The sequence below is a fragment of the Helicoverpa armigera genome, chromosome 15 (assembly GCF_030705265.1).
Source record: "Helicoverpa armigera isolate CAAS_96S chromosome 15, ASM3070526v1, whole genome shotgun sequence".
In the NCBI taxonomy this organism is placed as follows: domain Eukaryota; kingdom Metazoa; phylum Arthropoda; class Insecta; order Lepidoptera; family Noctuidae; genus Helicoverpa; species Helicoverpa armigera.
The window spans coordinates 3,413,284-3,426,460 of record NC_087134.1 but is presented as its reverse complement, the minus strand read 5'-3'; the positions used below and the strand labels follow the sequence as shown (position 1 = coordinate 3,426,460).

The 13,177-nt window shown below is 35.8% G+C and overlaps 2 protein-coding genes across 10 annotated transcripts in view; one reads left to right on the top strand and one right to left on the bottom strand.

Annotated features, from left to right (window-relative positions):
* The window catches only part of Pde8 (Phosphodiesterase 8), a 218,165-nt gene extending 208,603 nt beyond the window's left edge, over positions 1–9,562 (top strand). For 7 of the 9 annotated variants that reach the window (XM_049845226.2, XM_049845231.2, XM_049845230.2 and 4 more), the window contains 10 exons: positions 443–626; positions 1,604–1,780; positions 2,139–2,171; positions 3,005–3,097; positions 4,180–4,431; positions 4,759–4,975; positions 5,354–5,535; positions 5,885–6,021; positions 6,374–6,528; positions 6,849–9,562. In XM_049845226.2, the coding sequence (XP_049701183.2) occupies positions 443–626; positions 1,604–1,780; positions 2,139–2,171; positions 3,005–3,097; positions 4,180–4,431; positions 4,759–4,975; positions 5,354–5,535; positions 5,885–6,021; positions 6,374–6,528; positions 6,849–6,997 (1,579 nt within the window). In that variant the 3' untranslated portion in view covers positions 6,998–9,562. The remainder of the gene's footprint in view (positions 1–442; positions 627–1,603; positions 1,781–2,138; positions 2,172–3,004; positions 3,098–4,179; positions 4,432–4,758; positions 4,976–5,353; positions 5,536–5,884; positions 6,022–6,373; positions 6,529–6,848) is intronic. The other 2 variants (XM_049845227.2, XM_049845225.2) reach the window with 1 other exon arrangement.
* Positions 9,563–9,696: 134 nt separating this feature from the next.
* Positions 9,697–13,177, bottom strand: part of LOC110371224 (ceramide transfer protein) — a 44,963-nt gene continuing 41,482 nt past the window's right edge. Inside the window, exon 12 of the mRNA XM_064037979.1 lies at positions 9,697–12,920. Within this exon, the coding sequence (XP_063894049.1) occupies positions 12,793–12,920 (128 nt within the window). The 3' untranslated portion in view covers positions 9,697–12,792. The remainder of the gene's footprint in view (positions 12,921–13,177) is intronic.

Below are 13,177 nucleotides of genomic sequence, written 5' to 3'. Positions count from 1 at the left end.
AATAACAAATACTTGATAAATATAGGATATTGTGCCCTTCATAACAATAATATCCAGTAGTGGCTTAGCGCTTACTTCACATTCTTGTGGTAAAATTGGTAACACAATCCTTCAGCGTACAACCACAGCTGTCATGATCAGTTCAAAAGATACAGAGATTCCAGATATACAGTATCATTTAACGTACGGACTACTTAAATACTATTACTCAGCACCTATTCAAAATTTAAATCAACAAGTTCAGCAACTGAGAATTTGTTACCTTTAGCACGAATTCTCCTTTCAGTTCTGCTCCGATGTCCAATAGTCGTGTACAACATTAGTAACTTCAAACAACTGTTGACTTATGAATTTTATACAATTTTTAAAGTTGACAGTTGTTTTAAGAAAGACTAACTTAAATATTATCAGTGAACTTAAGGCCTTTATTTTTATTTCCTAGGAGCACTTCTCACGTAGTGTTCGTTTGCGAGCCGACACACGCGGTTGAGAACGAGCGTGGTCGCGGCTCCCTTCACTCCATCAGACGAGGCTCGCTGGATGTGCGCTCGGTCGCCTCCGATGGCCTGCGACGTACTTCTCTCGCGAAGCTGCAAGGCTTGCCGCTTGAAGCTCCTATTACTAAGGTAAGATGACTTTTCATAAAATCTATTATTCTCCTCTATTAATATTTTAAAGAGGATTTTTTTTCTTGTTTATTTGATCGTTTATATTCTCCAAAAATGCAGAGCCGATTTTGAAAATTCATCCCCTTTCGGGAAGCTGCATTATACCCAGATGAAGTAGTTTATATTATATCCAGGAATGGGAAAAAGTTTCCTCAGAATGCGGATAAATCCTTAAAGGACAGCTAATTACCAAGAGTAGAAATTAAGTTATAGTTAAATTAATTTACAAAAATAGAAATGACACATTACCAGGTTTATTATAGCTAGGTTCATTCATGAAAGTAATGAAATAATAATATAGCATCTGCCAGAGAAATTATATCTTTATGGGCCACAGGTGGGCCACTAAGTTTTATTACATACTTCATTAAATAACAGTTCATTATGAGTCCTTTTATGTCCATATATTAATAATAAAGCCTTTGTTCATACGAGTGCCTTCAGGTATCTACATTATTACCAACTTTCGGCTACCTTGATAAAGTTTTGGGTTATAAATTTTCATATCCACTGATAGTCCTAATGAAAACGTAGTGGTCTCAGTATATAAACTTTTTGTACAATACCTGGAATCCTCTTTGGCTTATCTTATCTCACCTTTTTCAGTACATTATGTCCTTGTTAGACCTACCTTTCAGACTGAAAAAACCCTTTGTAATATCGTAAAAGTTGCAACACAAACGAATGGGCAAACAGTGATTCAGTTTTTATTATACATCCTTTGAGTGATATAAAATACTAATAGCGAAGCATCGTCTGATAAAAAGCTGTGAATCAACTCCTTTTACTTTGTAATTTTATATTCATCAGTGACAGTCATAAAGAACGCAATGAAGTTTAATCCGTTGTTAATTTTATATATATTTTTTTTTATATATTAATTTTATACAGTGTATAAATAAAATAATTGTGCACTAACCTAGCTTCATTCTTAGGTGATATCTCTCTTGTCTGCGGCGACTGAGGGAGCTCCTCCATCGACCGTGGCATGCATCGAGAGGGCAGTCGACATGCTCAGGACATCAGAACTGTATTCTCCTCAGATGAGGGACGACCCCAAAATGAGGGTCGAAGACCCCATCGCTACCGACCTCATTGGAGCTTTACTATCGGTGAGTACTCTCGACATGGCATATAACTATTACCAGCTTGAAATCTACCAAATATTTCGTATATAATATACAATATTTAATTGCTACCCCACCAAATATGTAATGCTACCCCCCCGCACACCTATAATTATTTAAATGAATAATCAAATTGATGTTGTGTTCCCACATAACGATAATTTATGAATATAATGTGTATTTAATTTATATAGATGATATTATAATCTTTACAAGTTAACGTTTATTTTTTGCTGTGATATATCCGAGTAGGTAGTGGATATTTAAAGTACTGTATGCATGTAATGTTGTATATGTACTAACATTGGTATTTATTTGTTTACGATCCTGTTCGCGTTGGAAGAGGGAGCAAGTGAACACAAACCTATTCTTTATGGTAGGAGGTTTAGAATTAAAGCCTGTCTATGTTCTACCTTCAAACATACATTAGTTAGATAGTACATAGATCTTTGTGATTCATGCTTCAAATCTTCTACATATATTATACACAGGGTTCATTTTTGCGAACTAAGCGTAATCTATATGAGTTCTCGTTTCATTATTTATGTAATTGTATTTTCACTATATAATTATGCTTCTTTTATTTATCGCTTAAAATACCTCTTCTGTAAATAAATTATGATTATTTATGTAAATATTTATGACTCTATTTGTTCTATATATTCAATCTTTAGGTAAAATGGACCCTGAGTAACATGATTTTCGTCTTTACTTTAAATCTGTTTAGTCTTTTTCAAATATACATACTATTGTTATATTTATGTTTAGAAAACTATCTCTTTTCTAATAACCTATTTACATTTCTTGGCATATCATGTAATTCTGTAGCAGTATAAAATAATAACTCGTCATTGACTATTTACTAACAAACTAAATGATTGGTTCTAATAACTACCTAACTACGTCAAAAATATGAAATTTTAAAGTGGTTATGATATGACATTCATGGCATATCCTTTACTGCGGATTTAAATGACCTATCTATCTATTATTTTTCGCTGTAGAGATAGAATTTTGACATAAGCCTCATACCAGTTATGTCAAATTCATGTCTCCCGAAAACAAATGAACAGATAAATAAGTTGTTGAAACCCGCCGTAAATCAAAAACAAATTCAAAATTTTGGATCTAGCATGTTTAGAAACTTGTAGAACCATATGAAACACACAATAATACATTTATTTTAACAAATTGTTCATTAAATTCCAGCAAGGCCCGACAAACACGCTCTCGTCTCGACGAAGCAGCAACGATTCTACAGTCGTCAGATCGCAGACCAACCGGACGAATATCAAACATAAGGTAAACCTTTTAACCTTCTTTTTAAAACGAAAAATGGGTAACTGGGTTGAGCAGGTCAGATAGGGCAGTCGCTCCTTGTAAAGCACTGGTACTCAGCTACATCCGATTAGACTGGAAGCCGACAACGACATAGTTGGGAAGAAGGCTCGAAGGATGATGATTTAAACTGAGCTTTAGAAGGATAATTCTTATTTAGCCTAATTCAACTTGTCTAAATTCAGACGTCCTTAATGATTAGGTAATTTATTTAGACAAGTGAAATAACATTCAGAAAGTTAGAATTCTAGTCTGAATCTTAAATCCGAAGAAGTATCGCTTCTGACTGAGTAAATCCTAATTTCTAATTAGGAAGCGATTTAGGACTTCTGAATTTAGTCAAGTGGAAAAAGGTTTTAGGCAAGGATAAGACCTGTAATCCGATTTATTTTCGTGAGTACCTTAAATATCAGAATTGAATAAAGATAAAGTATTATCGTATTTACAGAGTTTTTGAATTGATTATTTAAAACGGTTAACTTCTTTTTCGTGTTACTTTAAAATAAATCTTTGCTACACGATCAGTAAGAGCTACTTGTAACCAATTTATTGAATCGACAGAAGCTTTCTAAAATTGGCTTTAAGTATTATCCATTTAAGGAGTTTCCATTTATCGACTCATCATTGCACTTTCCTGGGATCGTATATTTAGCTAACAGGAAAGTGATGTCTTTGGATTTGAGAGATACTTATTTATTTATCATGTTTTCTGACGTCACGGTATAAATAGAATGGTATTAGGTACGAAACTCAATTGTAATCAAAAATTATTTTAACTCAAAATTAGAAAGTATTTTTTTCCTTATCTACCTACATGTTTTCTTACGTCAACTCCTCAGATTCTTGTTCCTATTTTCACTAACCACTGACGCAAAAAGAGGAGTGTTGTAAGTTTGACCGCTACATGTGCCTCTATGCGGCACCTTAGCTTTCAAAATGATGTAGCATTTTGATATTTTAAATAACAATTTATCACCGACAACTTGACTATAATTACTCTTACCTACTTACAGCATTATAATTGACCAACAAAAATATCATTGCAGACTACAGGCCAGCTCCGTGAACTCCTAGACACAGCTCTAAGCTGGGACTTCGAGATCTTCAAGCTAGAAGACCTGACGCGCGGTCGGCCGCTCGCTCACCTCGGTCTAGCGCTCATGGGCGGGCGGTTCGACGTCTGCTCAGCACTTGAGTGCGATGAAAGGACTCTGCTGCATTGGTTAACGATCGTGGAGACTAATTATCATGCTGTTAATACGTACCATAACTCGACGCATGCTGCTGATGTGCTTCAGGTATGTTTAAATTCAAGGAATCCATAATGTAAGGGATAGTTTTTGGATAAACTTTCGATAAGTACAACCATCAAGTATTTTTTGTGTTAACAAGCAAGATATTTATAAAAGGGTGTAAATCATTTTGGAACTTTATCATCTCGTGACTTAGGCAAAGCATTTTATAAGATTTAATTTTACATGGTTTATTTGTTATTTATTAGAAATTTAACAAAGGAGTACCTCAAGGTTCTATTTTTGGAGCATTCAAATTTTTCTTTACAACTTTTTGCCTCCCTGAACATTTTAACTAAAATTTATTTTAAATTAACTTACAATATCTTCCAGGCCGTAGCATTCTTCCTGGAGAAGGATCGCCTAAAGACAGTCTTGGAGCCACTAGAAGCTGCCGCAGCTCTGATAGCGGCCGCAGCACACGACGTAGATCACCCGGGAACTTCGTCCGCCTTCCTGTGCAACGCGAGACACCCATTAGCCGTGCTATACAATGATGTCAGCGTGTTGGAGTCGCATCATGCTGCCTTGACGTTCAAGCTGACTCTCAGTAAGTAAAAGTATATTAATGATAATTAGTGTTATAATCCAGTTCAGTGTCAGTTAGTACGTATGTACCTAGTATACTGTCGTCCATTTAGACAGAGACTAAAAATTATTTCAATGTTAGATAGCCCATTTATGGAGAAAGGCAATAGGCTAAAGGCCTATTTATCTGGTTGCGAGAATTAGTTCCAAGGGTCACGGATGAAATCGATGGTCTACACTAGCCTCTGGGTCAATGGGAGGGATATAGGTAGAAGAAATAATTTATTAATACCAACTTCACTGGCCACTATACAAATTATTCGCCATAACTCTTCTAAGTTAAGACCTACATCAGTGAATCAATCAAATTCCTCAAACCTCCATTTCTTTTTTTCCCCAGACGACGACCGAGTCAACATCTTCAAGAACCTAGAACGCGACACATACAAGCAGGTGCGCCACAACGTGATCGACATGATCCTCGCCACCGAGATGACGAAGCACTTCGAACATCTCGCCAAGTTCGTCAACGTCTTCTACGCCAAGTCCAGCGGCAGTAAAGAGGATAATATGCATACTGATGTTAGTATGATCTTGATTTGACTTTACACGTTGACCTAAAATAAAAAATCTCCTAAGTCCATATTTCCTTTACATACATACTGACTTCAAGTCGTCAGAGATTCAGAAGTTGCTTTTCAGCATTCATCCACTGAATGGGCCCTAGAAATTTCTGGATCTTTAACTGTTATCGATGGTCAGAACTCTGACTACCAGTTGTACTATGAGTATGAGAACCCTTGGTAGGGTTTAGACGTCTGATCAAATGCTGAACAAGAAGCCAGTTAGTTAAAAAGCTAGGCAGGCTATATTTCACCGTCTTCGTAACAGAATCTATAAAAATAAATACCATTATTTTCTAACATTTCAGCAAGAGCCACTAGCGCTGGATACAACAGCACTATCGTTACCGGAGAATGTGATCCTAGTGAAGAGGATGATGATCAAGTGCGCAGACGTGTCTAACGCGTCGCGACCGCAGAAGTTTGCGTTTGAATGGGCTAGGAGGTAAGTCTATCATATAAACTCATAGAAGTATAGGTAAGACAATAACATGTGGAGATCGTGATTCTGGATAGGACACATATTTTGATGGTGATGAGAAAAAAAAACAAAAGAGGTTAGATATAGACGAAGCCGTTTGAAAGGAATTAAACTAGTTGATCCATATTAGTTTGTCTGAATCAAAACTTATCTTAGAATATAATATAATAATAATACGAACATAAGTTTTGTTTCGTCTTGCAGTGGAAGATAAATTGTACATATCTGAACGTTTCTATGATCACCACCAACCACTAGAGTCCTTATAACATCTCATATTTGTTCCATTCTAAAATTCCCTTTCTTCATACTCCAGGATCGCAGAAGAATACTTCCTACAAACAGACGAAGAGAAGGCGAAGGAGCTGCCGGTAGTGATGCCGATGTTCGACCGCGCCACCTGCTCCATCCCGCGCTCGCAGATCGGCTTCATCGACTACATCATCATCGACATGATGGAGGCTTGGGCTGGTGAGGATACTTACTTCATTCAGTAGCGAGCGTTACGTGGGCGCCGCGGTCATCGGTATGATAAAAGAGCGCGTGCGTCGTGCACCGCCGTGAGGGACACACTGGCTGTTTGATTTCAGTTAGCGGTGGCAACAAGCCGGCGTGCGTCTTAGAGTGGCGCGGAGGGGCGATTAATAATGGCCGCGCTATAGACTTATTTTATCTTTATATAATACTTATGATTATTTTATGACAGGACAATGACATGGCATGCAACAGCACAATATACTTCCCTAATATCCTGAAATCCACAATTTTAACCACAGCACTTTAACTTTCAGCGTTCATCGACATGCCCGAGCTAGTGAACCACGCTCGCTCCAACCACGCTCGTTGGCGCGAGCTGGACGAGGCGGGTGTCACCACGCTCGCCGACGTGCGCCGCGCGCAGCGACACCACGCGCACGCCGCCACCACTGCTGAGGAGTGAGCATACTGACACATATTGGAGTCAGCGTGACGTCATAACGACACTGATAGGGGTCACTCCACTATACAGTACTATAAGATGCGTAGAACTGCATCAGACAACACACTACGTGATTACGTGAGAACATTGGAGATCTCCGCTTGGCATATGCAAAGAAATATCGCGTAGGAGTGTGTTCTGTGTGGTGCACCATACTATACCTAGGAACTATATGACGTCACACTGTTATACCTACAAACCGGATAAAGCAACAGCTGTGGAAGTTTGCGCTGCATACTGTAGTCTATCTAAAAAAAAGACACCTCCGCGTGCTGAAGAAATATAAAGTCCCTCTTAGATGACCTCACATTGCTAAGACAGAGCACCTATGTGCATTATTATAGGAGTGAGTGCATACTGCGAGCCACTGCATTGATGTTACGGCTACCATAGGCGGATGGTGTTCGACTATGCTTGCGTCGCTGTATGGCATGAATGATTAATGGATATATCATGTCCTATCGTATAATGTTACTAGCGATTATCATTAAAACTCGACAATTTTGAAAAAAAAAAACTTTTGACCAAAAAGTCAATGTTTAACCCAGTGTGCGTAGTGACGCAACACATGGGTGCCGGTTTGGATGTCAACGTTATAAGTCTGAAACGGATCACGGGTAATAGCCCGACGGATGTGTCCGATAATACGCTTATTTTATACTTATATATCCGTGTTAGTGTGGGTATCACTAAGTTATAACTGTTGATATCTACTTTTTTAAGTAGTTGTATTTATTAGGTAACTATATTGAATGCAAAATATTTACTACATTCATAAATGTATCATTGGATTTTTTCACTAACTGTCCACAGATGGCAACAGTTTGTCTGGCTTTGTGTGTACTTAAATGTTTTAACTTGTGTGATAGTCTATGTTTACTAGTGTTGTGCTGAAATATACATTGGCCTTATCGATAACCTGAAATCAGTATATCAGGATACATAGGCTTGTATCGCCCTATTAATGTCATTAGCAAATAAATAAAATAATAAATAATACGACATACAATATAATATGTTATGCTTCACCAAATATTTGTATATGTCGTCTGTGGAAACTAGACAATTGGCATAATCCATTATTGTTGTATTCAAGTTGCCATATACACGGGTAAGGTATGTTAGTTACATAATGTGTAATTATAATGTTTTACAATGTCCGTGATATAAGTGCCATATTAACGATTGGCCATGTTTCATTAAGCGGTGTTATGATCATTTCTCACTGCGTCCCATGACACTATGTTTATCACCATGCATTACCGTTTGGTTTCTCATAGAATATGATTCGTTAACAGTGAGGGCACGACGTAAGTTGCTCGAGTTTTTAACCAAACTTGAGAATTTTTGCATTAGGCAATTTCATTGTGAAGGAATCTGGAATTCCCTCTAACGCCCTCACTTTAAGAATCGCACCAAACTTTGAAAAGTATTTCTCTACTTCTTATATTGTTATACTATTGAACAATTGGTCCATTTATACACTTGAGCTTTCAAAGAATTCCTATTTTTATAATAAAAACTTTTTGTAGTGCACACTTTCGGCCTCGACCATATCAAAATTCCAAATTTTTCGAATGATTTTGATATTTGTAAACAATTACTGTTGAACAATAATTCTACCTAAACGTTTCGTTTCATTCCTGGGGAATATTTTATAACATTTTATACTTAACTATATAAATATAAATGTTAATGTTATTTATTAATAGATATATTAGAACACTTGAATATTTCTTTAAAAAATAATTTATTGTATTCGAATAAGGTCTAACATGTATGTAATAGCGACTATGGAATATTGTATTCGTCTATGTGACGCTGGTATTTAAGAGTTGTACTATATAACTATAGTAATACATTGTAATGAGATCATGAAATACGCTTCCTTGTGCTCAATGTCAATACATAGCGGTCTAATGTTAATGTTATACATACCTACTTCAATATTCGTACACTTTATACATATTATTACGTAGTTCAATTTGCTGCTCCATCGTTGTACTGCATTGATTAGGTCGCGGTGTACAATCTCATATTATATTATTTCATTAATATGGAACTACCAAATCGTAATTTGTTCGCCTACTAACAAGTTCTAATGATCAAATTAGTTAATTTTATTTGTTATAGTTAGCTCAATTTAATTAGATTTTTAATGATTGTTACATCTTGATTTCGGAGTGTGGTACGGTAGGAATGATTTCGTCCGCTCCCAGGGTCAGATAGTTCAGAGGTTTAAACTTTGTAAATGTTCGTTTTACTGTAGACAAATCAAGACCTAATCCAACTGATTTCTATTTATATTGAGTTTAATGTAAGTAAGTTGGTCATGTTTGAGAAATTATAACTATTAAGATAACGGGGGCTGGTCCCCATATTTAAATGTGGAGTATAGATACAATTACATTGTTGTGAATTTTATATGCGGAGACGTGTGCTATGCATTACTTGTATAAGTACCAATTAATTAATGTTAATGTAAATGAATAAAGATTCAAAACACTTCGCAAAGAAGTGACGAAACACGAGTGTTTTATTTTCTAAGGTATATTTGTAGTGACACACCACGTCTACTTCCTACATTCTATTCGTATGACGAATACCTAAATGTTGACTGCCTCGTTGGTATAGTGGTCGCAAGCGTGAAACAACAAAGATTTCCGTAAAACATTTTATTATAAACAATAATTATTAAAAATAACATACTTTATATAACTTAATACAATTGCAACATTGCGGTATTATAAATGCAATTTCTTTACACTTCCGCTCGCGTTCACTTTATATTTGACGTATGTAATGTTTACCTGTTACCTTTTCACATAATACTAAAAAGGTGAACAGTAAAACCATTACTTAACAGTAAATAATATATTACTTTGAGACATAAACGTGAAATTCTGTACAATATTCATTGGGCGGGCAGAACTGAATGATCTTTTAACCGTTCTTAGCCCCGTGTAATTGAAATTCATTCAAGTAATCATCTATTAAAACTAATATATTAGTTTAAAAAAAGCTGGAATGGAAGTCTGCTTCATATAAGTAACAATAATAAAAAATAATAGGATAGTAAGACGTATGTAAAACTATTGTAATTCGTTTATGTGCACAGTAATATTTTTGACCAAACATACATAATAGTCCCACAGCCCATGATATGGCTTTGACTCGACCAAGGAGTAAAGTATAAAGAGGAACTTGAGTATTTTAGGGAAAGGTCACTCATAACAATAATATTTAGAAATCCTATTATTTTTCCCTTTTATATTTCCTCCTAGGTTCCAAAAAGTAGACCAATAAGATATTTTCACAATTAAATAGTCAATTCCACGAAAGTTTATACAAAAAAAAACAACAATTTAAATCAATTTTCTGTCACATAATCATGTCTAGACAATATTTGGTCAAAAACCGAAGTTAGATAAATCGAAAGTATTTTAAGAACTACATTTACTTAGTCCCACCCTGTACATGAAATGGATTGGGGTTGAGAACTCGGGAATAAGATGGAGACATGAAACACACAAAAAGTACAAATTACTGAACGATTTTTATAATTTATTACTAGTTACTAGCTTTTGCCCGCAACTTCGTTCGCGTGGAATAGTGACTACCAGCAGATTTTTGATTTGACCAATAGATGGCGCTATATGTCCGGAATAATTTTATTTTTATTTATTTTTTTGTAATAAAAACTATCCTATGTCCTTTCTCAAGTTTCAAACTATGTCTGTACCAAATTTCACACAAATCGGTTCAGTAGTTTAGGCGTGAAGAAAAGACAGACAGGCAGACAGACAGACAGACAGACAGAGTTACTTTCGCATTTATAATATTACTTTGGATTTTACGTGTTTCGATATCGGCTGTCTGCATTTCCCGAGCCCACAGCCGAAAAAGTGCTAAAGTACATGTTTTCTTTCGCAAACCTATCTAACTGAACACATCCAACTATCACCGAACCTTGAATATTACCCTCTTTACAAACAATTTCAAGAACTCCTATAAAAGATAAGTACTAATTTAATCTTTCTTTAGACGAAGACATACTGAACAACATTTTCAATCAATAGTACAAAATTGTTCAGCCATAGAGTGGAAATCGGCGTGATAACAAAGTCAGGTACACGCACGCGACTTGAAATTAATTTTGCCATCCAGAGATTCTTATGCCACTCGTATTCTTTTAAATAGTCGAATAAATATCAAGAACCATACAATACTTAGTTTATTTACAAAAGGCATTTTTCCACAAGTTTACGGCCGAGCCTCCAAGACTATGAATCGTGAAGACTGGTCGTATAATTACAAAACTTTTCCCGTAGCCTATTAATTTATTTGTGTACACTATCAATACAGTCGAAATAGTATTTCTCTCATATTTTTACAGAAGCTTGATAAGTACCGCCAGCAACAAATTAAAACATTTTTTATATATTCAAATAACAGAATCAGTTGATTTTTCTTGTGTAAACTAATTTCCAAGATTCTGCTGCTGGCAATACCAACCACACACCCACTACAAAGTACGAAAAAAAAACAATCTAAATAAATCAGTATGCTGCAATCAAATCATTATATTCACAGTCTAGTGCTTTAGAAATATTTACGTCTGGCAATACCGCTTCATAGACATATACAGACTCTTTACAATCAATCGTTACATGCTATAGAATTATATTGTATAAATTTTATTATATTGTAACACCCAACGATATACATTTAATTTTACAGTGTATCTTTTACATATTTAATTACAATTAAGTCTGTTTGCAGAATCTATACAATGATCAACATTAAAATATAATTATTATAGAATAAGCTTGAATTACAATTATTATAAAAAAAACATGTCAAGTATCAAAATTCAACCAATTGAAATTAGAAATACATTAAATTTGATCATACATAAACTAACATCGAATTATCAATTTGTTGAAGAAGATTTGAAACAAACAGATTCTAGCGCTTAGAAGGCGGATGTAAACCTTATTCGGAACATACGAGTAAATTTTAATCGATAAAAAAGTTCTCAATTCGCAACAAATATCGATTTACTGTCCACTAGATGTCCTAGTCTATTTTCAATCGAAAATGGTCCTGCAGTTTCGAGTGAAAATCCGACCGGAGCTCAAGAGATCGCGAAGAAATACAATATAACCGGAGTAGAATGAAACGGGAATCCTAAATTCACCCTGAATAAAACCTTTAAAATTATATAACACCTATTTAGGCCAAGTTTACCAAAAACATAAACCGTCAGTTTTCTTAATTGTTTACTACGATTTTTACGTTCAATTTTCAAAGTCAAACAGTTGTTTTAAGGGCTACATTTTTCTGCAATTTATGGCTGCAATGTGAGCAAAAAATTGCCTGGCCATTATACGAATATTTTCAGACATTGACGTCTAAGCAATTCATGGCTGAGCCTTGTCTTGCAATGTGCCTGCAACTGCTTGCAATGTTGCCGGCTACAGTATCACAGCCATATATTGCACGAAAATGTAGCCTACACTAACCCGAAGAAAAACTGTTATTTATGTTGTCGGTGAACTTAAGCCTTAACATAATAGCACTACACGTCAACACGAAATTCTCAGTTTTTGTCTCACCAAAATGTAAGTGAGACAAAATCGACGTTTAAACTGAGTTCGAAATGTCTGATGTAGTTTTGGTCACCTGGATTTCTCCAAGTGTTAGTTTAGTGCAGTTTAGAGGTACTATAGTTCCTCTGTTGTGTGTTTTTGCCGCTAGATGGCGATGGGCTTGTCGCGGCACTGGTCGACGACGTATTGTGTGAAACGCTTGAGGAATTTGGGGTACTCGCGCTTGTAGACAGCGCGGAGTACGCCCGCTGGAGCCCAGCCGCCGGGGTTCACTAGGGAAAGAAAAAAACTTAGGTTAGTTAATTATCCTTCCGGAGATGCTAGAAGGCAGATAGGTTATGGGCCTTCTTGAAGGTCAAGTAGCGTACGGTAGGCGTGACCAAATCAATTAGTTATTATTACACTAAAAAGGTTCCTTAAGACAACAGTCAAAGATTGGTCTTAATTGGTCGGTAGTTTGATTTTTAAAAAATGAGCAAGTTTCAAAGAAGGCACTACATGCCTTAGCATGCTTGGGCATGCATACATG